This window comes from Phyllobates terribilis, unplaced genomic scaffold (genome assembly GCF_046119375.1).
Source record: "Phyllobates terribilis strain yellow unplaced genomic scaffold, ASM4611937v1 Scaffold_3__8_contigs__length_932513732, whole genome shotgun sequence".
Lineage (NCBI taxonomy): Eukaryota > Metazoa > Chordata > Amphibia > Anura > Dendrobatidae > Phyllobates > Phyllobates terribilis.
In genome coordinates, this window is record NW_027362763.1 from 347,737,528 (window position 1) to 347,759,800 (window position 22,273).

General features: G+C 46.5%; 1 protein-coding gene across 5 annotated transcripts in view; it reads right to left on the reverse strand.

The window, feature by feature from the left end:
- LOC141258108 (uncharacterized) overlaps positions 1-22,273 on the reverse strand; it is a 413,089-nt gene that overhangs the window by 154,832 nt on the left and 235,984 nt on the right. For 4 of the 5 annotated variants that reach the window (XM_073673114.1, XM_073673115.1, XM_073673116.1 and 1 more), the window contains 2 exons: positions 17,933-18,052; positions 16,585-16,704 (listed from right to left, as the gene is read on the reverse strand). In XM_073673114.1, coding sequence (XP_073529215.1) covers positions 16,585-16,704; positions 17,933-18,052 — 240 coding nt within the window. The remainder of the gene's footprint in view (positions 1-16,584; positions 16,705-17,932; positions 18,053-22,273) is intronic. The other variant, XM_073673117.1, reaches the window with a different exon arrangement.

The window sequence follows — 22,273 nt, forward strand, 5'->3', positions numbered from 1 at the left end:
TTATATTTTTCTGTTGGGATTTTATGTGATATATCAACACAAACTAGCAAGTATTTTTGAAGAGTAAAGGAAATGATATATGGTTTTCTAAACATTTAAAAATATAAATTTGAAAATTATGATGTGCATTTGTATTCAGTCCCCCCTCAGTCACTTCCTTGCTGGACCACCTTTCACTGCAATTTCTGCTACAAGTCTTCTGGGGCATATCTCTACCAGTTTTGCACATCTAGAGGCTGAAGTTTTTGTCCAATCTTCTTTGCAAACTAGATCTACCTCAGTGGGATTGGATGGAGAGTGTCTGTGAACAGCAGTTTCCAGTCTTGCCACAGATTCTCAATGGGATTTAGGTGGGCCATTCAAACACATGGATGTGCTTTGATCTAACCCATTCCATTTTCGCTCTGGTAGTATGTTTATGGTCATTGTCCTGCTGGAACCTATGCCCCAGCCTGAAATCATTTGCAGCTTCTAACAGGTGTTCCTCCAGGATTGTCCTGTATTTAGCACCATCCATCTGCCTATAAACTCTGACCAACTTTCCTGTCCCTGTTGAAGAAAAGCATCTCCACAACATGATGCTGCCAACACCATGTTTGAAGCTGGAGATGGTGCTTTCAGGGTGATGTGCAGTGTTGGTTTTCTGCCACACATAGCGTTTTGTAAGACCAAAACATTCTACTTTAGTTTCATCTGACCAGAGCAACCTTCTTCCACATGCTAGCTATGGCTTTTGGCAAACTGTATATGGCTTTCTTCTTGCCTCTGTTCCATAAATGCTAGATTTGTGGAGTATATGACTAATAGTTGTCCTGTGGACAGATTCTCCCACTTGAGTTGTGAATCTCTGCAGCTCATACAGAGTGACCATGAGTCTCTTGGCTGCTTCTTGGATTAGTGAATCCTGCATTGAGCAGGGGGTTGAACATGATGACCGTGGAAATTCCTTCCAACTCTAACATTCTATGATTCTCTAATTAGTGCTTTCATTGATTGGGATGTCAGTGACGCGCCCCCTTGGCCATGGGGTACTCGGCAGCCGGACCTCTGGTTGCTGGGGGATATCACGGTGGCTGGTCCGGTCCGTTACCCAGGGCGGTCAGTGAAAAGCTGGATAGATATGGTGGATTTGGACAGTTCGTGACGCCACCTGTGGAATGTGGCTAAGGGGTGCCGCCGCTGCTGAGCAGTCCTCTGGAAGTGGTGTTACGGCAGCAGGGATGGTGTGGCTCTCCACAGGTATAGCTAGCTTCAGGGCAGTGTGGGGTGTAATGGATGGTGGTGCAGGGGAGAGGATGCAGGACGGTCCCGGAGGAAAGACAGACGCTCACACGGGGGTTAGCTTCAGTACCTTTACTCGTGATGCTGCAGGCACGGTCCAGGGTACTCCAGGTGAAGGGCACACTTTTGGACTCTCCCCAAAGAGCGGGTATAGGGCCTCCTGATCCATTGCTTTGTTCTCTAAGCTTCTGACCTGCCTGGAGCTAGACCTAGCTTGGTTACTTATCTTGAATCCGGACAGGGTGTCCGGTTTGCCGTTATACTGGGGGAGCCACTTCGCTCCAGGGATATACGACAGGGCCATAGGTAATAACGGGGTCACGACCTCTGCTGGTGGAGCGGCCGCTCTGGCCTGTGCAGCGCTGGGTGCAGGTTGGGCATCTGGAGCGTTAACCGGTGCCCCGGCGGCTTGCTGGTCGTCGGCCATTGTTGCGCCCCCTAGTGAACCGGAGTCTACCTTCTTCACTTTCTTTAACAGGTAGGCTGCAGCTCCGTGGGCGACGGTTTTCCTCCAGGACCTTACGTCGCTAGTGTCTGATGTCAGAGCGTCCTCAGACTCCTTCCAGTACCAGACGCATCCTGGTTCGATGTCAGGGGCGGGGCGTGTCCTGGGCTCCACGCGCTTTAGCAATTACACCTCCCAGGTTCCCGCGGTTACGCCCCTCTTCTTCCCGTGCTGCAGCGCGATAATGGCGGCGATCCTCACCGTAGTTTAACACACAGTTCAATTCAATAAAGGCGCACAGTACCCGGTGGCAACGGGCATGAAACCCTGTTCGTGACGCCAAGACTGACGCGCCCCCTGGGCTGTGGGGTACTCGGCAACCGGGCCTCTGTTTGCTGGGGGATATCATGGTGGCTGGTGCTGTCCGTGACTCAGGGCGGTCAGTGAAAAGGGGGATAGATATGGGGGAATTGGACAGTTCGTGACGCCATCTGTGGAATGCGGCTAAGGGGTGCCGCCGCTGCGGAGCTGTCCTCTGGAGCTGGTGTTACGGCAGCAGGGATGGTGTGGCTCTCCACAGGTAGAGCTAGCTCCAGGGCAGTGTGGGGTGTAATGGATGGTGGTGCAGGGGAGAGACGGCAGGACGGTCCCGGAGGAAAGACGGATACTCAAAAGGGGGTAAGCTTCAGTACCTTTACTGGTGATGCTGCAGGCATGGTCCAGGGTACTCCAGGTGAAGGGCACAATTTTGGATTCTCCCCAGTGAGCGGGTATAGGGCCTCCTGATCCGTTGCTTTGTTCTCTAAGCTTCTGACCTGCCTGGAGCTAGGCCTAGCTTGGTTACTGTCTCTCTTTGCACCTGCTGACCTGGTGATAGGGCCTTCTCTTTGGAGACCACTCTCCCTGGACGCTGGGACCTCCATGAATCCTAGCCCTGGTACTATAGTCAGCGTTTGGAGAACCTGGGACCTGTAGTTCTCCAGGTGCTTTGGTGGTTCCTACTGGGTATAAATGTCCCTGTAGGCGCGGACTCGGTGTCCGGTATATATATCGGGGTGAGCCTGGTATGCTCCTCTGCCCCATCACTACTTCTTCCTTCTCCTCTCGCCTTCGGCCCACTCAAGGCCCTCGCTAGGCTTTCACACGTGCTGTAGGCCTTGGCTCGCCTAAGCACAGCAGCCAGCTCGCTGCCTCTTCACTGCTCTCTGAGCGTCAGCACGCTCTCTGCTCAACTCTGAGCTGTGTTTCTCTCTCTCTGAACACTGAACTGAAACTAAGACTGAGCTGCCTGGCGCCACCCTCCCTTTATATATCCCTAACGGGCTCCCTCTGGTTGTCTGAGGTGGTAGGGTGGAGGTGTGTGAATGTGTGAGGGCCTCTTGTGGAGAAGTCCATCCATGCACCCTTCTGGGTTCTGTGGCACCAATGCACAGTAGGGCGCCACATTCCTCCCTAGTAAAACTCAGTGCTCCTGGACTGAAGCATTTTTCAAAAACAGGTTATCAATAACAACTTTTCTTCCCTTTATGGGAGGCACTATGCTTGAACGTTACAGTTAACAAAAACGTAATAAATACTAAATATATGTACAATAGTTAGAGTTTTTGAGCAATTGTTAATGAGTCCCCTAACAGGGGGACCTGTCCGTAAACCCTCCACGTAGGCCCTGGGCGTGGCTGCAGGGTATAGGTGATCCGGAGTTGGACCACGTCTTCCGCCACGCCAAACAGGTTTTTGTTCAGTGGTTACCTAAAAGGGGCACTCCAGGGAGTGCAATTATGGACAAATAAACAGTTTTTGGGCTGCACACAGTCCTCAGCCACCGAGTCCTTTATACATACCCTTATGGGTAACAAAATGCAACAAGAAAAGTGTCCATGTCACCTAAATTGTCCATTGTAAGGCAAAAATACGTCAATACATACATGAAAATTACACAAAAATTACATACCCCATGGGGCAACTATTTATACTATCAGAGTTTCTCTTCCTACTCGCTGTATCTGACAGGGGTCTGACCTTGCGTGCTACGTGTTGACCTACGTAGTACTGGGATGCGTGTGGTACTGGTGTTTGTACTACCTCCCATTCTGTCAGTTCTTGGTGTGGAAGGACTGCAAGACTGACTTGACCTCCCTATGGGACTGGCAAGTGTACCATTGGCTGGGCCTTCTTGCTCTGCTCCAACTGGGGATCCTTCTTCCGGGGATTCTTCCTGAGCAGGCTCTTTTGAGGCACCTACAGGTTCTACTTGCTGTGGAGGGTCGTCTGGCTGTTGGTAGAAGTGTAGCACAGGTATTATTACCGCTCCTCCTAGTTGGGGCCAATCTGCTGGGAAATCTCCTAATTCAGTATGCATTACTGCTTCTTTAGGCTCCTCTGGTACGATGGGAGGCACTTCTTCCTGGGGCTTTAGCGGTCCTGGACACAACTTCAGATGGTGTCTATAAACCGTTGCAGTCGTTCTTCCTCCATCCTTGGTAATTAAACAGGTCTTCCTGTTATCAAATCTTGAATTTAACACAGTGTAGGGTTCCCTCTCCCACTGGTCATCAAGTTTGTGGTTTCTTCTTTTTCTCTTTAGCACAACTTCTCCAGGCGAAAAGGGTTCTGCTGGTGCACTCTTGTTGTACTGTGCTTCCTGCTTGTCTCTTACCCTATTCAGACTGCCTTCGACACAGGCTTGTACTCTCCTGTACTGTTCCTGTTGCGTCGTGTCCCAGTCTTCAGTGGACATATCTGCCTCGGGCTCTACCACTCCAAGCTCCAGGTCCATGGGCAACTTTCCGGTTCTTGCTCGCATGAGATATGCTGGAGTACAATTGGTGGAACTCACAGGTATGTGGTTGTATAGATCTACCAGGTCAGGTAGCTTGTCTGGCCACTGGTTTCTTTCTTCTTACGGTAAGGTCTTCAACAGGTCGATGACGATGTTATTCATCTTTTCACATAACCCATTGGTTTGGGGGTGGTACGGTGTAGTTCGGATCTTCTTACACCCGTACAGATGGCAAAACTCCTTGAACAATTCGGCTTCAAAGGCAGTGCCTTGATCTGTCAGCACCTGCTCCGGGTATCCATGGGGCCTGCAGAAGTACGCCTGAAATGTCTTCGCCGCAGTTTCTGCCATCAGATCCTTGATGGGGGCGACCACCAGGAACCAGGAGTAGTGATCCACCATGGTCAGGGCATAGAAATATCCTGACCTGCTGGGTGACAGCTTGACATGATCCAGGGCCACGATATCCAAGGGTCGAGTTGTCTTGATGGGTTGCAGGGGTGCCTTCTGGCTGCTGTAGTCTTTTCTTCTGAGGCTACAGGGTCCACAATCCCTGCACCATCTCTCTATGGAACTGCGCATTCCAACCCAATAAAACTGACCTTTCAACAGGGTTTCTAGCTTCTTCCAGCCAAAGTGCCCTTCTTGATCGTGGTAGGCCTCCAACACCATCTGGATGTCCGTCCTGGGCACTACGGTCTGCCATACCATCACATGAGTCCTGGGGTTAACGTACCTTCGGCACAGCTTCTCTCTATAGTTGAACAGCCGGTTTCTCTCATTCCACAGCTGCTTGGCTTGTGGAGACGCGTCCTTCTCGAGGGAGGAACCTTCCTGGGTTATCAGCTCCTTGATACGGGTCGCTGTCTTGGGTCTCCTTCCAGCTGTGGTGAGGTAAAGGGTTTAGTGTCTTACCACGATACCTCCTGGAGGCTCGTTGCTCATGGACCATTCCATTGCAGTGGAAGGCAGGTAGCTCAATCTCCTCCAGGTCATCCACTTCTTCTTCAGTATCCGACTGGTGAGGCATCCTGGATAGGGCATCGGCGTTGGCATTCTTGCGGCCTGCCCGGTACTTAATGGTGAACTGGTAGTTTGACAGCCGAGCCATTCATCATTGTTCCATGGCTCCTAACTTGGCTGTTTCCAGATGAGTCAAGGGGTTATTATCAGTGTAGGCAGTGAACTTAGTGGAGGCTAGGTAGTGCTTTAACCGCTCGGTGATGGCCCAGACCAGGAACTCCAACTTGAAGCTGCTATAGTTCTCTGGGTTCCTCTCGGTCGGGCGGAGCTTCTTGCTCACATAGGCGATCACCTTCTCTCGGCCATTCTGCTTCTGACTTAACACAGCTCCTAATCCCTCGTTGCTGGCATCAGTGTACAACAGGAGCGGTTGGCTGTAGTCAGGGTAGGCTAGGATCTCTTCGCCGGTCAGGATCTCCATCACCTCAAAGGATTCAACTTGCTCCTTAACTCACTGGAACGGGGGGTTTCTGCCTCTCCTGGACTGTCCTACCAGGAGATCTTGCAAAGGCGCCGCTTTCTTGGTATAGACCTTCACAAACCTCCGGTAATACCCGACTAGTCCCAGGAACTGATGTACCTCCTTGAGGCTCTTCGGCTTCGGCCACTTCTGGATGACAGTGACCTTCTCCGGGTCCGGTGCTACTCCTTCTGGACTGACAATGTGCCCCAGCTACTGTACCTTTCGCTTGAGCAGGTGGCACTTGGAGGGCTTCAGCTTCATCCCATACCGGGACAGCGACTCAAATACCTCGGCCAGGTGCTTCAAATGGTCCTTGTACGTTTTGGAGTACACAATCACGTCATCCAGGTATAGCAGTACAGTCTTGAAGTTGCGGTGTCCCAGGAAGCACTCCATCAATCTCTGGAGCGTTCCAGGGGCGTTGCAGAGTCCGAACGGCATACTGTTGAACTCGCAGAGTCCCATCGGGGTAGTAAAGGCCATCTTCTCCTGATCCTCCTCAGCAACAGCTACTTGCCAGTACCCACTAGTGAGGTCAAGGGTGGAGAAGTAATTTGCAGACTTTAATGCAGCCAGGGATTCCTCTATACGGGGCAAAGGGTATGCATCCTTGTGTGTTATGCGATTTACCTGTCTGTAATCTTCACACATTCTCATGCTTCCATCCTTTTTCCTGACTAGGACCATGGGAGCTGCCCAGGGGCTACAGCTATAGCTTATTACCCCTGCCTTCCTCATGTCGTGCAACATCTCCTTCGCCTTCTGGTAGTGTGCTGGTGGTATGGGCCTGTAACGTTCTTTGATGGGTGGATGGTCACCTGTGGGTATATGGTGTTGTACTCCTTTAACCCTCCCAAAGTCAAGGGGGTGTTTACTGAATACCTGCTCGTATTCCTGAACCACCCGGTGTACACCCTGTTTCTGATGGGCAGGGATGGTGTCTGTCCCAATATGGAGCTGTTGACACCAATCCTCCACCTGGGTTCCCGGGTCATTATCCTCCACTTCGTCTGGTGAGGTTAAGGACTCCGCCGTGTGTATGGAGTTGTTATCTACCATGTACAGTTTGGCAACAGTGGTGTAGCATGGTAATCTAACCTCGTCCTCCCCATATTTTAGGAGGCGTACCGGCACCTTCCCATTGCGTACATCCACTACCCCTCTGGCAGTCAAGAGTGTAGGTCTATGCTCCGAGCTAAGGGGCTCTACTACCGCCTGGTAGCTCCGTCCTTTGAGACCTATTGCTGCTCTACACCAAATCAGCATCTCACTCATCAGGGGGATCACAATAGGTATTGGGTCTGTCACCCATACATTACAAATTTCACCACCTGTTAGCTTTACCTGTTGCTGGTACATAAGGGCTCGCATCTCTTTCTGGAGCACCCTCCTCTGCCCTGCTTTGGCAGTGTCGGCCATCTGTTGGAGCAAAAACAACATTTCTCCCAAACAATTACCGACAATATTTGTGCCAAGTACCATATACAAGTCTGTATGATCAGGATTAGTCTTTACTACAATTAGTCCCTGGTCCTTCAGTTCCACTCTTCCCACCTTTACTGCCACATCCTTAACCCCGACTAGGGTAAGAGGAAGGCCATTGGAGGCATACACGGAAAGGTTTGGAGCTGGCGGGTGGAGTTCGTCTATGGACCAGAACCTTTTGTAGAGGACATCTGGCATGATGGTTACCTGAGATCCAGTGTCCAGCAGGGCAGGTGTCGCGATGCCGTCCAGCACAATGGACAGGAAAGGTCTTCCTCCCACGAACCGATGGTACCAGTTTGATGGGCCGGCTTGATTTAGTCCTGGGTGTCGGCCCTCGGCCCCAGAGTTTGCTCGTTTAACGGACAGTTCCGCACTGTGTGGCCTGCCTTCTGGCAGCGGTAGCAGATGAATTCTCCTGGAGGGCGACGTTGGTCGTTGGTCCTCCCACGGGGTGGCGTTGTCCTCCTCCGGAGTGGCGTTGTCCTCCTACGGGGTGGCGTTGTCCTCCTTTTTCTTCTCATCCAGGGGACATCCTCAGGGCTGTCGGCGAATAGTATCCTTCCTTCTGGCTCGGGCTCCTCCTGTAGCTGCAGGGTGCTCAGGACAGTGGCCAGGGTTTTACTTAGCTGACGAACTTCAGAGCGTAGGCTGCCCAGCTCGCTAGGGGGCACTGTTTGCATCTTTGCTTCGGCCAATAATGAACGAGCAGTGGGTGATGCGGGCATAGGGGTGGCCCCACCCTGGTAATATTGGACAGCAGTATCTGTTGTTTCCAGGGGCTGCAGACCCTTTATAGCCATGTCCTTAAGGGTGTCAAAGGTGGCATCAGGATGATCTAAGGCCCACCACCGTACAGTTCTGCTCTCCTCCTGGGACCTTAACCCCCGGATGAACTGTTCCATCAGCATTTTATTTTCATCTTGTATGCTGGCTGGACTAACCTGTTTCAGGGCCTGCAGGGCTTCCTGTAAGCACCAGGCATAGTCCCGGATACTGTCCTCAGTTTTCTGGACACAGTGGTAGAACCTCATCTGGAGATCTGTCTCAGTGCGGTTTTCAAACACAGTCTGCAATCTCTTAAAGATGATGGATACCGATTCCTGGACTGCGGTTGGCCAGGTTTCAACTTCCCGCTCTGAGGCACCAGTCAATTGTCCCAACACGACAGCAGCTCTCTGTTTGTCAGTCAACAAATACATATCTAGCACACCCCGTATTCTTATCTTGAATCCGGACAGGGTGTCCGGTTTGCCGTTATACTGGGGGAGCCACTTCGCTCCAGGGATATACGGCAGGGCCATAGGTAATAATGGGGTCATGACCTCTGCTGGTGGAGCGGCCGCTCCGGCCTGTGCAGCGCTGGGCGCAGGTTGGGCATCTGGAGTGTTAACCGGTGCCCCGGCGGCTTGCTGGTCGTCGGCCATTGTTGCGCCCCCCTAGTAAACCGGAGCCTACCTTCTTCACTTTCTTTAACAGGTAGGCCGCAGCTCCGCGGGCGACGGTTTTCTTCCAGGACCTTACGTCGCTAGTGTCTGATGTCAGAGCGTCCTCAGGCTCCTTCCAGAACCAGACGCATCCTGGTTCGACGTCAGGGGCGGGGCGTGTCCTGGGCTCCGCGCGCTTTAGCAATTACACCTCCCAGGTTCCCGCGGTTACGCCCCTCTTCTTCCCGTGCTGCAGCGCGATAATGGCGGCGATCCTCACCGCAGTTTAACACACAGTTCAATTCAATAAAGGCGCACAGTACCCGGTGGCAACGGGCATGAAACCCTGTTCGTGACGCCAAGACTAACGCGCCCCCTGGGCCGTGGGGTACTCGGCAACCGGGCCTCTGTTTGCTGGGGGATATCATGGTGGCTGGCGCAGTTCGTGACTCAGGGCGGTCAGTGAAAAGGGGGATAGATATGGGGGAATTGGACAGTTCGTGACGCCACCTGTGGAATGCGGCTAAGGGGTGCCGCCGCTGCGGAGCTGTCCTCTGGAGCTGGTGTTACGGCAGCAGGGATGGTGTGGCTCTCCACAGGTAGAGCTAGCTCCAGGGCAGTGTGGGGTGTAATGGATGGTGGTGCAGGGGAGAGACGGCAGGACGGTCCCGGAGGAAAGACGGATACTCAAAAGGGGGTAAGCTTCAGTACCTTTACTGGTGATGCTGCAGGCATGGTCCAGGGTACTCCAGGTGAAGGGCACAATTTTGGATTCTCCCCAGTGAGCGGGTATAGGGCCTCCTGATCCGTTGCTTTGTTCTCTAAGCTTCTGACCTGCCTGGAGCTAGGCCTAGCTTGGTTACTGTCTCTCTTTGCACCTGCTGACCTGGTGATAGGGCGTTCTCTTTGGAGATCACTCTCCCTGGACGCTGGGACCTCCGTGACTCCTAGCCCTTGTACTGTAGTCAGCGTTTGGTGAACCTGGGACCTGTAGTCCTCCAGGGGTTCCAGTGGTTCCTACTGGGTATAAATGTCCCTGTAGGCGCGGACCCGGTGTCCGGTATATATATCGGGGTGAGCCTGGTATGCTCCTCTGCCCCCTCACTACTTCTTCCTTCTCCTCTCGCCTTCGGCCCACTCAAGGCCCTAGCTAGGCTTTCACACGTGCTGTAGGCCTTGGCTCGCCTAAGCACAGCAGCCAGCTCGCTGCCTCTTCACTGCTCTCTGAGCATCAGCACGCTCTCTGCTCAACTCTGAGCTGTGTTTCTCTCTCTCTGAACACTGAACGGAAACTAAGACTGAGCTGCCTGGCTCCACCCTCCCTTTATATATCCCTAATGGGCTCCCTCTGATGGTCTGAGGTGGTAGGGTGGAGGTGTGTGAATGTGTGAGGGCCTCTTGTGGAGAAGTCCATCCATGCACCCTTCTGGGTTCTGTGGCACCAATGCACAGCAGGGCGCCACATCAGTTTTGGTGGACAACCATGTCCTTTCATTTTTAAATGATGGATTGAACAGTGCTTTGTGAGATTTTCAGAGCTTGGGCTATTTTTTCCTAACCTAACCCTGCTTTACTCTTCTTCACAATTTGTATTTCATAATGCTGTTTTATCCCTAATATTGTCAAATAAGTCTCTAAGGCCTTCAAAGGACATCTATATTTATAGTGAGAATACATTACACACAGGTGAACTCAATTTACTAATTATGTGACTTCTGGAGGCAATTGGTCACTCAGGATTTTATTTAGAGGCATCAGTAAGACTACAAGGGGCCTAATACAAATGCACGTCACAATTTTCAGATTTGTATTTTTTAAATATTTATAAAACAATGCATAATTTCCTTTATACTTCACAAATAGCTTGTGGGTGTAACGTGAAAAAATGTGGAAAAGTTAATGGGGTATGAGTCCTTTTTTATGGCTATGTATATGATATTTGGATCACTTTTTATTGCTGTTTTGGGGGAAGGTGACAATTCTGGTGCTGAAATAATTTAAGATTTTGACAAATCTTACTTTTTCAGATGCAAAGATACTAAATATGTTTTTTTTACTTTTAAAGGTGGGAAAAGTTCCGATTTATTTTTTCCCTTTAACTTTATTTTTTATCCCCTCAGGGGACTTGAACCTTCTTGATAACTAGCATTATATACTATGTTATATAGTGAAAATGATGATCTGCTATGAAACCCAGCCTGCAACAGGGCTTTCCAGAAGTACCAAGATGGCTGTAGAGGAAATCTTGAATAAGTCCCTAATCACAATGGCAACCCATAAACAGCCCTAAAGCATGTCACAGGTTTGCAGATGGACGTTTGAACAGACACCTGCACTGGATCGGAAGATTTAACTGCTAATGTCTAAAATAACAGAATATAAGGAGAAAAACTGTTATGTTCTGCTACCAGAGCTAAGGAAAGAGAGGAGATCTGTCCCTACGATAGAACTCAGCTGAATCCCTACGATGTAACAGGGGACCTGATCCTGCGATCAGACCTGCTAAAGTCCTAAGCTAGTCTGTACGGAGACCTATAGATGTGGGGAAGGAATCCCTACAAGTACTAAGGACTGGGAGGAAAATGGGACACCTCCTAACAGAAATAGTAGCAGACAGACAAACAAACAAAATATATAGAACACAGAGGTCCGTAGACCAAGCAAACTAACAGAGTAAGATACAGAGCACAGGCTAGCTAGAAAGTAGTTATACAATGAAGTCCAGCAAAGCCAGAAGGGCGGAGCAGGATTAAATAGGCCAACAAGGTCATGTGACCAGCAAAGGAAAAAACCTAAGAGCAAGGTTCTAACAGTACCCCCCCTTCTAAGAGGATCCTCCGGATCCCCTAGGACCAGGCTTATCAGGAAATCTCCTGTGAAACGCTCTGATAAGTCTGGACGCGGAAACATCATCTGACCTCACCCAAGTGTTATCCTCGGGTCCGAAACCTTTCCAGGCCACAAGATACTGCAAACTACCTCTATACCGTCTAAAGTTAAGGATGCGAGAAATTTCATATTCCCCGTCCTCCACCACCGGAGGAACAGAGGCAGAGGCGTCACCATCCGACACAACAGCTTTTTTTAACAGAGAGACATGAAATACCGGATTAATTCTCCAGGAGGTAGGAACCTCCAACCTAACAGCAGATTGGTTGACAACCTGAAGCACCTTAAAGGGCCCTACAAACTTGGGACCCAATTTCTTAGAAGAAATCCTCAACCGCAGATTCCTAGAGGACAACCAAACCATGTCACCAACAGCGAACAAAACCTCCTGTCGTTTCCTATCAAAGTAGTCTTTAGATTTTCTGTTGGCCTCCTGAAGATTACCACGCACATCCGTCCAAACTCTCTCCAAATCACCGGAAAAATTCTCCTCCTCAGGCACGGCAGATCCCAACTTGGAGAACGACCCAAACGACGGATGTCTCCCAGAACAACAAAAAAAAGGCGAACAACCAGCAGAAGAAGATGTATGATTGTTCAGAGCAAATTCAGCAAGTGGCAGAAACTCAGACCACCCCTCTTGATTGTCTGCCACAAAACAACGCAAGAACTGCTCAACATCCTGGTTTTTCCTTTCTGTCTGGCCATTAGATTCAGGATGATATCCGGACGAGAACGACAAATGAACTCCCAACCTGTCACAAAAGGCACGCCAAAAATGAGCCACGAACTGAGGACCCCTATCAGAAAAAATGTCAGTAGGAACGCCATGAAGTCTGACAATTTCCTTGACAAAGGCCTTAGCGAGAGTTTTAGCGCAGGGCAGTTTGACGAAGGGAACCAAGTGACACATCTTGCTGAAACGGTCCACGACCACCCAGATGACAGTAAAACCCTCAGAGGGGGGAAGGTCAGTTATAAAGTCCATAGCCAAATGTGTCCAAGGAGCACTGGGAACCTCCAAAGGACAAAGCAACCCCGCAGCAGGAGTATGTGAGGACTTAGATCTAGCACATATAGTACATTGACGCACCCACTTAATGACTTCCTTCTGCCATCCAGGCCACCAAAAACTGCGACCCACCAGTCTCTTGGTCTCAGAGATTCCGGGATGACCTGCCAACCAAGATTCGTGACACTCAACAAACAAATCTCTCCTAAAGGTCCCAGGCACAAACAACCTCCCATGAGGAGTGTTAGATGGGGCATTCTCCTGTGCTTTAAGAATCTCATCTTCCAAAACGGAGTCCAAAGCAGCTATCACAACACCTTCTTGTAAAATGTTCTCCTCTTTCTCAGCACCGACTATGGGAGAAAAACTGCGAGACAAGGCATCCGCCTTAACATTCTTAGTACCAGGGAAGTAAGTAACGGAGAAATTAAACCGCGAGAAAAACAGTGCCCATCTAGCCTGACGGGCATTCAGGCGCTTGGCAGCATCAAGATATATCAGATTTTTATGATCCGTAAGAACCTGAACGGGAAATTCCGCACCTTCCAAGAAGTGGCGCCAGTGTTCAAATGCGAGTTTAATAGCCAATAATTCCCGATTACCAATATCGTAATTCAGTTCAGTCTCCGAAATTTTTTTTGAAAAAAAGGCACAGGGATGTAATCCATCCCCGTTATCCTGAGACAATACTGCGCCAACCCCCACAGAGGAAGCATCAACCTCAACCAAAAACGGCTTAGTCACATCAGGCTGCATAAGGATGGGAGCAGAGGTGAACCTCTCCTTGAGATACACAAAAGCTTCAATGGCCTCAGAAGACCACTGAACCACATCAGCACCTTTCCTGGTGAGATCCGTCAGAGGTTTGACAATACTAGAAAAAAATTTTATGAATTTTCTGTAATAATTGGCGAAACCTAAAAACCTCTGTATCGATTTCAAACCAATAGGCCTAGGCCATTCCTGTACAGCTTGAACTTTAACCGGGTCCATCTCAAAACCTTCGCTGGAGATAATGTAACCCAAAAAACTAATTCTCTGTACAGCGAACTCACATTTCTCCAGCTTAGCAAAAAGCGAATTGTCCATTAATAACTGTAATACCTCACGTACGCTCCGCCAATGAGACTCCAGATCCGGCGAATAAATCAAAATGTCATCCAAATACACAACCACATTTTTGCCGATCAGAGGTCTAAGGATGTCATTAATAAGATTCTGGAAAAATGCAGGAGCATTAGTAAGACCAAAAGGCATAACCAGATTCTCAAAATGACCCACAGGAGTGTTAAAAGCAGTCTTCCATTCGTCACCCTCCTTCATGCGCAACAGATTGTATGCCCCCTTAAGGTCAATTTTAGAGAACCACTTGGCCCCCATTAACTGGTTAAACAGATCAGGAATCAATGGCAGTGGGTAAGGATTGCGTACAGTAATTTTGTTAATCTCACGAAAATCCAGACAAGGACGTAAACCGCCGTCTTTTTTTTTTACAAAAAAAAATCCTACCGCCACAGGAGACTTAGAGGGCCTAATGTGACCGGCGGCCAAACTTGTCTGTATGTATTCCTCCAAAGCCTTCCTCTCAGGAATAGTAAGGTTAAATAAACGACTTTTAGGAAGAGTCGCTCCAGGGACAAATTCAATAGAACAATCATAGTCTCTATGGGGAGGCAAAACCTGCGATTCCTTCTCAGAAAAAACTCTCCAAAAATCCTGAATAGGAACAGGCAATTCTCCCCTATCCAAAGCTGCAATACGCCCGTTACAACACTTGTCATAACATTTATGGCTCCAGGATTTAATTTCACTGGTAGACCAATCCAGTACAGGATTGTGAAATTTTAACCAGGGCAATCCCAATATTACTGGAGAAGGCAAGTTATTCAAAACTACCAAATCCAATTTCTCATGGTGAACACCATTAATAGTGAGAGGAAATTCACAGACCTTAAGAGTAATATTCTTCTAAGGGGAACCATCCACAGAAACCACAGCAATGGGGGATGATAAAGGTTCGGGTTTTAAATTGAGTCTTTCCAAGAATCCCCCATCAATTACATTCAGAGTAGACCCACAATCAACAAACACCCGAAATTCCATTAATTTTTCCTGAGCAATCGTGGAAGCAGCTAAAAATACACCCTTGGAATTTAAACAGGCAATACGGGCATGACTGACCATTTTTTTTTCTTTCTTCATACGAAGCTCACAGCCTTTAATCAAATGACCAGATTTTCCGCAATAGAAACACAAGCCTTCAGAAAATCTACGGTCGTTTTCTTGAGAGCGAGGTGCCACCGATCCAATCTCCATCGGTTCACCACTGTTAGTACACACATTCTCATAACCAGAAACTGACATAGCAGAGGATTTGCTCTCATTAACCCTTGCACGCAGTCTCCTATCCACCCGTATAGCTAATTGCATAGCCTGTTGCAAATCTTCAGGTGTAGGATAAGCAATTAGCAGGTCTTTAACCCTTTCATTGAGCCCAGCAAGAAATAGACTTTTCAGAGCAGAATCGTTCCACCCTGTTTGAGTAGACCAACGACGGAAATGAGTACAATATTTTTCCACATTACCTGATCCCTGTTTCAAACGTCTCAACTCAGTCTCAGCTGATGCGACACGGTCAGGATCATCATATAATAGTCCCAAAGCAGAAAAAAAACTATCCACTGATCTGAAGCATGTATCACTAGGCTGCAAAGAAAAGGCCCACTCCTGAGGCTCTTTGCGCAAAAGTGACATTATGAACCCTATGTGCTGGGATTCATCCCCAGAGGACTTGGGTCTCAAACGAAAATACAATAAGCAAGCATTTTTAAATGAAAAAAATTCTCGGTGTTCACCAAAAAATAAATCCGGCAAACATACCTTAGGCTCCAAGAAATGTGCTCCAGGACAGTTACTCACATACTGACGGAGCTCGGCCACCTCCAGAGAGAGTCCCTGCAGGCGATGAGCCAAATCCTGAACCGACACCATGATGGAACAGAAAAATCTTTCCTTAGAAAATTTGCAGGCTGGACTTACTGTTATGTTCTGCTACCAGAGCTAAGGAAAGAGAGGAGATCTGTCCCTACGATAGAACTCAGCTGAATCCCTACGATGTAACAGGGGACCTGATCCTGCGATCAGACCTGCTAAAGTCCTAAGCTAGTCTGTACGGAGACCTATAGATGTGGGGAAGGAATCCCTACAAGTACTAAGGACTGGGAGGAAAATGGGACACCTCCTAACAGAAATAGTAGCAGACAGACAAACAAACAAAATATATAGAACACAGAGGTCCGTAGACCAAGCAAACTAACAGAGTTAGATACAGAGCACAGGCTAGCTAGAAAGTAGTTATACAATGAAGTCCAGCAAAGCCAGAAGGGCGGAGCAGGATTAAATAGGCCAACAAGGTCATGTGACCAGCAAAGGAAAAAACCTAAGAGCAAGGTTCTAACAAAAACAGCAGAGATTGAAGGACGCACTGGCTGCTGCTGTTAGAGGAAGATGTCGGCTGTATAAGAGAGCCGGAAACCATCATGTGTAGAGCAGGATCAGCTCCTGAGTCCACCCCATGCACCCACATTCGACATAAGACATATTTTTACATTCTATGAAGGGAAAGGGTTAATAAGAATAACCTAAGTTTTACACAGATTGCTAAAATTATGCATAGTTTACATTTTTTTGGTTTGACCCCTATTATATCGAAAATTATTAAAATTAAGTATTGTTAAAAAAAAAATTAAAAACAGGAATCAATGACAAGTTAGAACTCACCCCAGAACCCATCATTACAAGTACAGATGAAACTTCCTACTGTGTTACTGCAGGTTGCATCAGGTGAGCAGATATTGCTAATCTCACATTCATTAATATCCTCACAGTGAGTCCCATTACCTGATCAATAGAAAATGTTGCAACATTAGAGGCAGATGGCATAATGAAAATATATTTATCTACATACATGATCTAATTAGTTACTGACATATAAGAATATCAAACATTAACACATTGAGCTTTTATAAAGCCAGAGCTGTCAATCAAGGAAAAGGGTATGGAGACAGATGAAAAACAACAAGGTGGGAAGGTGTGCTGAACTCTTCTGCCACACCAAGGGTGCCCTGAGCACCTCATTAACATAATTCAATGAAGAACATTTTTTTGGCAAATACAGCAATTGATTTGGACTCTAAAGGTACAGTGTTTATTAGGGTAATGTCCCCTGTAAGGAGCTGTGCTTGGTTGGATCAGACATTTTGTGCTGATAGCCAACCATTAAGGCTTAAGTCCTCAAGCGTTTTGTAGGGAGCAATAATAGGACTGCCATAGGTATATATGATCCCCCAACTGTGTCGTCATTAGCCTCCATTTCATATAGAGACATGTTAATGGTTTTATTTCCTCTAAGACACTAAAACAAAAGCATCATGTAATACACTTTGGAGGTTGGAGCTCTGTGCACAATTCTCCACTGTGTTCATGGGCCCAAAAAGAAATATCTGATGGCTGTAAACACTCTGAGTACACAAATATGTAGTGTTTTGTGCCACATGGCTAAGAATAGTGCAACAAAAAATGTTCTCAGTTACTCCATGAATTGCTGCAGTTTTGCCGTGATTGTATTGTGACCACTTGGTGGCTTTTTCAGATAAATCTCATGTGCTTTACGTGTATAATCCATGAAGCTAAAATACTAGCTGTAAAGACAACCTAAGGCTTCATAGATATATGGTGGCTTCACATCTGTCCGTAGTTTTAGCAGCCTTATAAATATATGCATTCTATTATTAATAAATCCCTCCCTGCGTCCTCCTTTTAGGCATATTTCTGCTCTTCATTATTTTCTATTATTGGCCACTCAGGTCTCCATCGTGCTGCTTACATGAGAACCGTTGTTACAGTAGAGATCTCTGGTCTGATCAGTGTAGTGTTAGTAATAAGTTCTGTTATGTAGAGGAACTTGTTCTAGATCGTGGTATTCTCAGGAATCGCTGTACACTCGCTGTCAGACTGCAGGAGACTTCTATCTACTGTATGATTCTTTACAGCTTCTCACACTGAAATTCAGAGTTATATGGTATTTCCACTATCATACCAATAAATTGTGATCAATTCTTTGCTTTACCTGAGAATCCATCATTACAAGTACAGGTGAATCTTCCATTTGTGTTACTGCAGGTTGCATTAGGTGAGCAGGTATGACCGGTCTGACATTCATCAATATCATCACAGTGGGTCCCATTACCTGATTAATACAAAATGTTATAACATTAGAGGAAGATGTGATAATGAAAATGTATTAATCAAAATGAATTTTCCAATCACTTATTGAACAATAGAATCATTAACACATTGAGCTCCCAAATGAAATATGATAAAGCATCTGGAACATTCTCTTGTTATGGGCAGAATACAGAAAATCCTACTTACATTCCGAATAATATGACAATATCACAATCATAGGAAAGAATGAATATAATGCATTCAATTAATTTGAAATATAAATCCATTATAACAAGAACTGATGACTCTTCCTACTGTGTTATTACTGGTGGCATTAGGTGAGCAGATATTGCCAATCATACATTCATCAATATCCTCGCAACAGGTCCCATTGTCTGATCAATATAACATGTTTCACCATTGACTGAGGAGGACATAGAGATTTAGTAGTTCCTAACAAGACACATAATATGATGGAGCATTATATTGACATACAAACTAAAACTATAACTCGTCACCTAATTTGACTTGTTCAAATGCCCTTTTCTGTTTTAAAGTCGTTTTCTATTCTTTTGTCTTCAGGCGCCCAGCTCCTCTTCCTGGTTGTCAGGTGCGGTGCACTCCTGATGTTTGATAGTTCAGTCCATTGACATGGACTTTGAAATTTGATTTATTGTTCGCAAAAAAAAAAAACAACTTGCCCAGCATCATTTCCCACAACACTAAAGCATCATAGAGTGGGCTTATGTCTTTTTGCATGGCTGCAGCTATGACATCTAGTGGATTATCATACCTTGTACAGTGGTGGTCAGTATCTGGACCACTACAGATCAGTGGTTCCCAATGAAGCACAGTTTTTACAGTAGAGTTGTTTCCATCACAAGTGTCACTGGACAAGTCTCCCTCTCTCTCTTATAATGTTTAGAAGATCTTATGGTCATCAGGGTCCTCTCTCTTTATGTAAAGTGTAAGCTCTCATGATCAGCAGGGTTCTCTCTCTCCTGTAGAGTGTAAGCTCTTTTGATCAGCGGAATTCTCTCTCTTTCCCTTCTGTAGATTGTGAGCTCTTATAGTCAGTGGAGTTCTCGCTCTCCTCTCTCCCAAGTGTATTTTTGTAGTAATTATAAGGTTACCAGTATTGAAAACCACACAATTTTTATTGAAGAACCAGTTTAATTTTTTTAAAAGCTTTCAACTGTTTCTTTTCCAAGCATGTACTTGATATATAACAGGTAAGGCTAGGCTCACTTTGACATATTGGTTTCTGTTTAATTCTCTTTTTCTTTCTCTCTCTCTCTCTTTCTCTCCATCTATATATACTGGTGCTTTTCACAAAATTAGAATATCATCAAAAAGTTAATTTATTTCAGTGCTTCCATACAAAAAGTGAAACTCATATAGTATATAGAGTCATTACAAAAAGAGTGATCTATTTCAAGTGTTTATTTCTGTTAATGTTGATGATTATGGCTTACAGCCAATGAAAACACAAAAGTCATTATCTCATTAAATTACAATACATTATAACACCAGCTTGAAAAATGTTTTAAAATCTGAAATGTTGGCCTACTGAAATGTATGTTCAGTAAATGCACTCAATACTTGGTCGGGGCTCCTTTTGCATCAATTACTGCATCAATGTGGCGTGGCATGGAGACGATCAGCCTGTGGCACTGCTGAGGTGTTATGGAAGCCCAGGTTGCTTTGATAGCAGCCTTCAGCTCGCATGCATTGTTGCGTCTGGTGTCTCTCATCTTCCTCTTGACAATACCCCATAGATTCTCTATAGGGTTGTGAGGGGTACAGAGTGGTAATAGTGGAGAAGGACGGTTGTTGCTGTGTATTCTCACCCTGACAGCCCACAAATAAATGATAATGTCCCAGTTGTCTTATGATTTGCATTTAGTGCACAACACTCACAGTTTCTTGTTGTTCCTCCATCTTCTTTAGGAGTCCAGCAGTTGAAGGCGAGCTATCACTTTCACACTCAGTCTCTTTTTTATTAAAAAAACAACTTTACTTAACTTTTTCATCAGATCAGTTATGGACACTGATACAGTCTTTTGGGACATCACCGTTACAGTTTCAGTTCTCTCTTCTGTCCTATCCTCTCTTCCATCCTCAGAGTTAGTTTCCCCGATTCCGGAGCTTTCCAGAACACGGTCCTACTCTCAACAGGTATGTCACAATCCGTTCTCCCCTCCTAGTGAAGTAGTGAAGGCTGGCTCCATCGGTCTTTCTACAGGCCGGAGACTTTGGACGTTTAGGGAAGTTTTCCTCAGAGATGTCCACTTTCATATTCTCCAAACTGCCTAAATCTCTCTCCTTCCTCTTTCTGTATCTCTGCTGACCTTCAGCCCTCAGGGCCATGAACTCTTCCTCAGTCTTCCTCAAAGGTCCCTCCAGAACAGACTTAAACGTTACCATCAACAACTGCAGCTCTGACTGAACTTATTCCTGACAGGAATAACCGTTGTCCCCTCTGGCCCAAACTCCTCCCCCTTTTAACTGGACAAATTAGCAACCATCTCCGCAAACTTCTCCCTTCACCACTTAACTGCAGTCATTATCCACTAATAACGTGCACTGAACTCCTTATACCCAAACTATGCCCTAAATTCCATACACTCTTAGGCCCACCACTGCCTATCAGCCCCAATATTTCTATCAATCCCAAACTAAACACTAAACAATGTCCTACGCTTTCGCTATATACTATATATAAATAACATTACACATTTCATTACATTAGTGCCTATGAAACCATACAGATTCAAATCGTAATATTATATTATGTTCTTGTCACAAAAATATAAGAAATTCATACACTTGGTAGAAAAAACTCTTGTGAGAGGGAGAGACGTATGACAGATTCTGTCACACCCTTACAGGGTTAAGGTCAGGCAAGTTTGCTGGCCAATCAAGCACAGTGATACAGTTGTTTATAAACCAGGTATTGGTACTTTTGGCAGTGTGTACAGGTGCCAAGTCCTGCTGGAGAATGAAATTTCCATCTCCAAAAAGCTTGTCGACAGAGGGAAGCATGAAGTGCTCTAAAATTTCCTGGTAGACGGCTGCACTGACTTTGGTCTTGATAAAACACAGTGGACCTACACCAGCAGATGACATGGCTCCCCAAACCATCACTGATTGTGGAAACTTCACACTAGACCTCAAGCAGCTTGGATTGTGGCCTCTCCACTCTTCCTCCAGACTCTGGGACCTTGATTTCCAAATTAAATGCAAAATTTACTTTCATCTGAAAACAACACCTTGGACCACTGAGCCACATTCCAGCTGTTTTTTTCCTTGGCCCTGGTAAGACGGTCTGACGTTGTCTATTGGTCATGTGTGGCTAGACACAAAGAATGCGACACTTGTAGCCCATGTCCTGGATACGTCTGTGTGTGGTGGCTCTTGAAGAAATGACTCCAGCAGCAGTCCACCACTTGTGAATCTCCCCCAAATTTTTGAATGGCCTTTTCTTAACAATCCTTTCAAGGCTGCGGTTATCCCGATTGCTTGTGCACCCTTTCCTACCCCACTTTTTTCTTCCACTCTACTTTCCATTAATATGCTTGGATACAGCACTCTGTTAACAGCCAGCTTCTTTAGCAATGACCTTTTGTGGCTTAACCTCCTTGTGGAGTGTGTCAATGACTGCCTTTTGGACATCTGTCAAGTCAGCAGTCTTCCCCATGATTGTGGAGCCTACTGAAACAGACTAAGGGACCTTTTAAAACGCGTAGGAAGCCTTTGCAGATGTTTTTTGTTAATTATTCTAACTTACTGAGATAATGACTTTTGTGTTTTCATTGGCTGTAAGCCATAATCATCAACATTAAGAGAAATAAACACTTGAAATAGGTCACTCTGTTTGTAATCACTCTATATAATATGTGAGTTTCACTTTTTGGATTGGACAACTGAAATAAATTAACTTTTTGATGATATTCTAATTTTGTGAGAAGCACCTGTACACACCCACGCACACACATATATATATATATATATATATATATATATATATACTGTATATACACAAGCGTCCCTCTGTCTGAAACCTTTATAGACTGCGCAAGTGCAACACACCTGCGCAGTCTGGCTCCAGACAGAAGAATGCATCGAGCCGTTACAGGTAAGAGAAGTGTATGGCGCCGGAGATCGCAGTATGTGTAGGCACTGAACGCATACCGCGATCTCCGGTGCCATACTTACATACTTACCTGACCGGGAGGAGTGT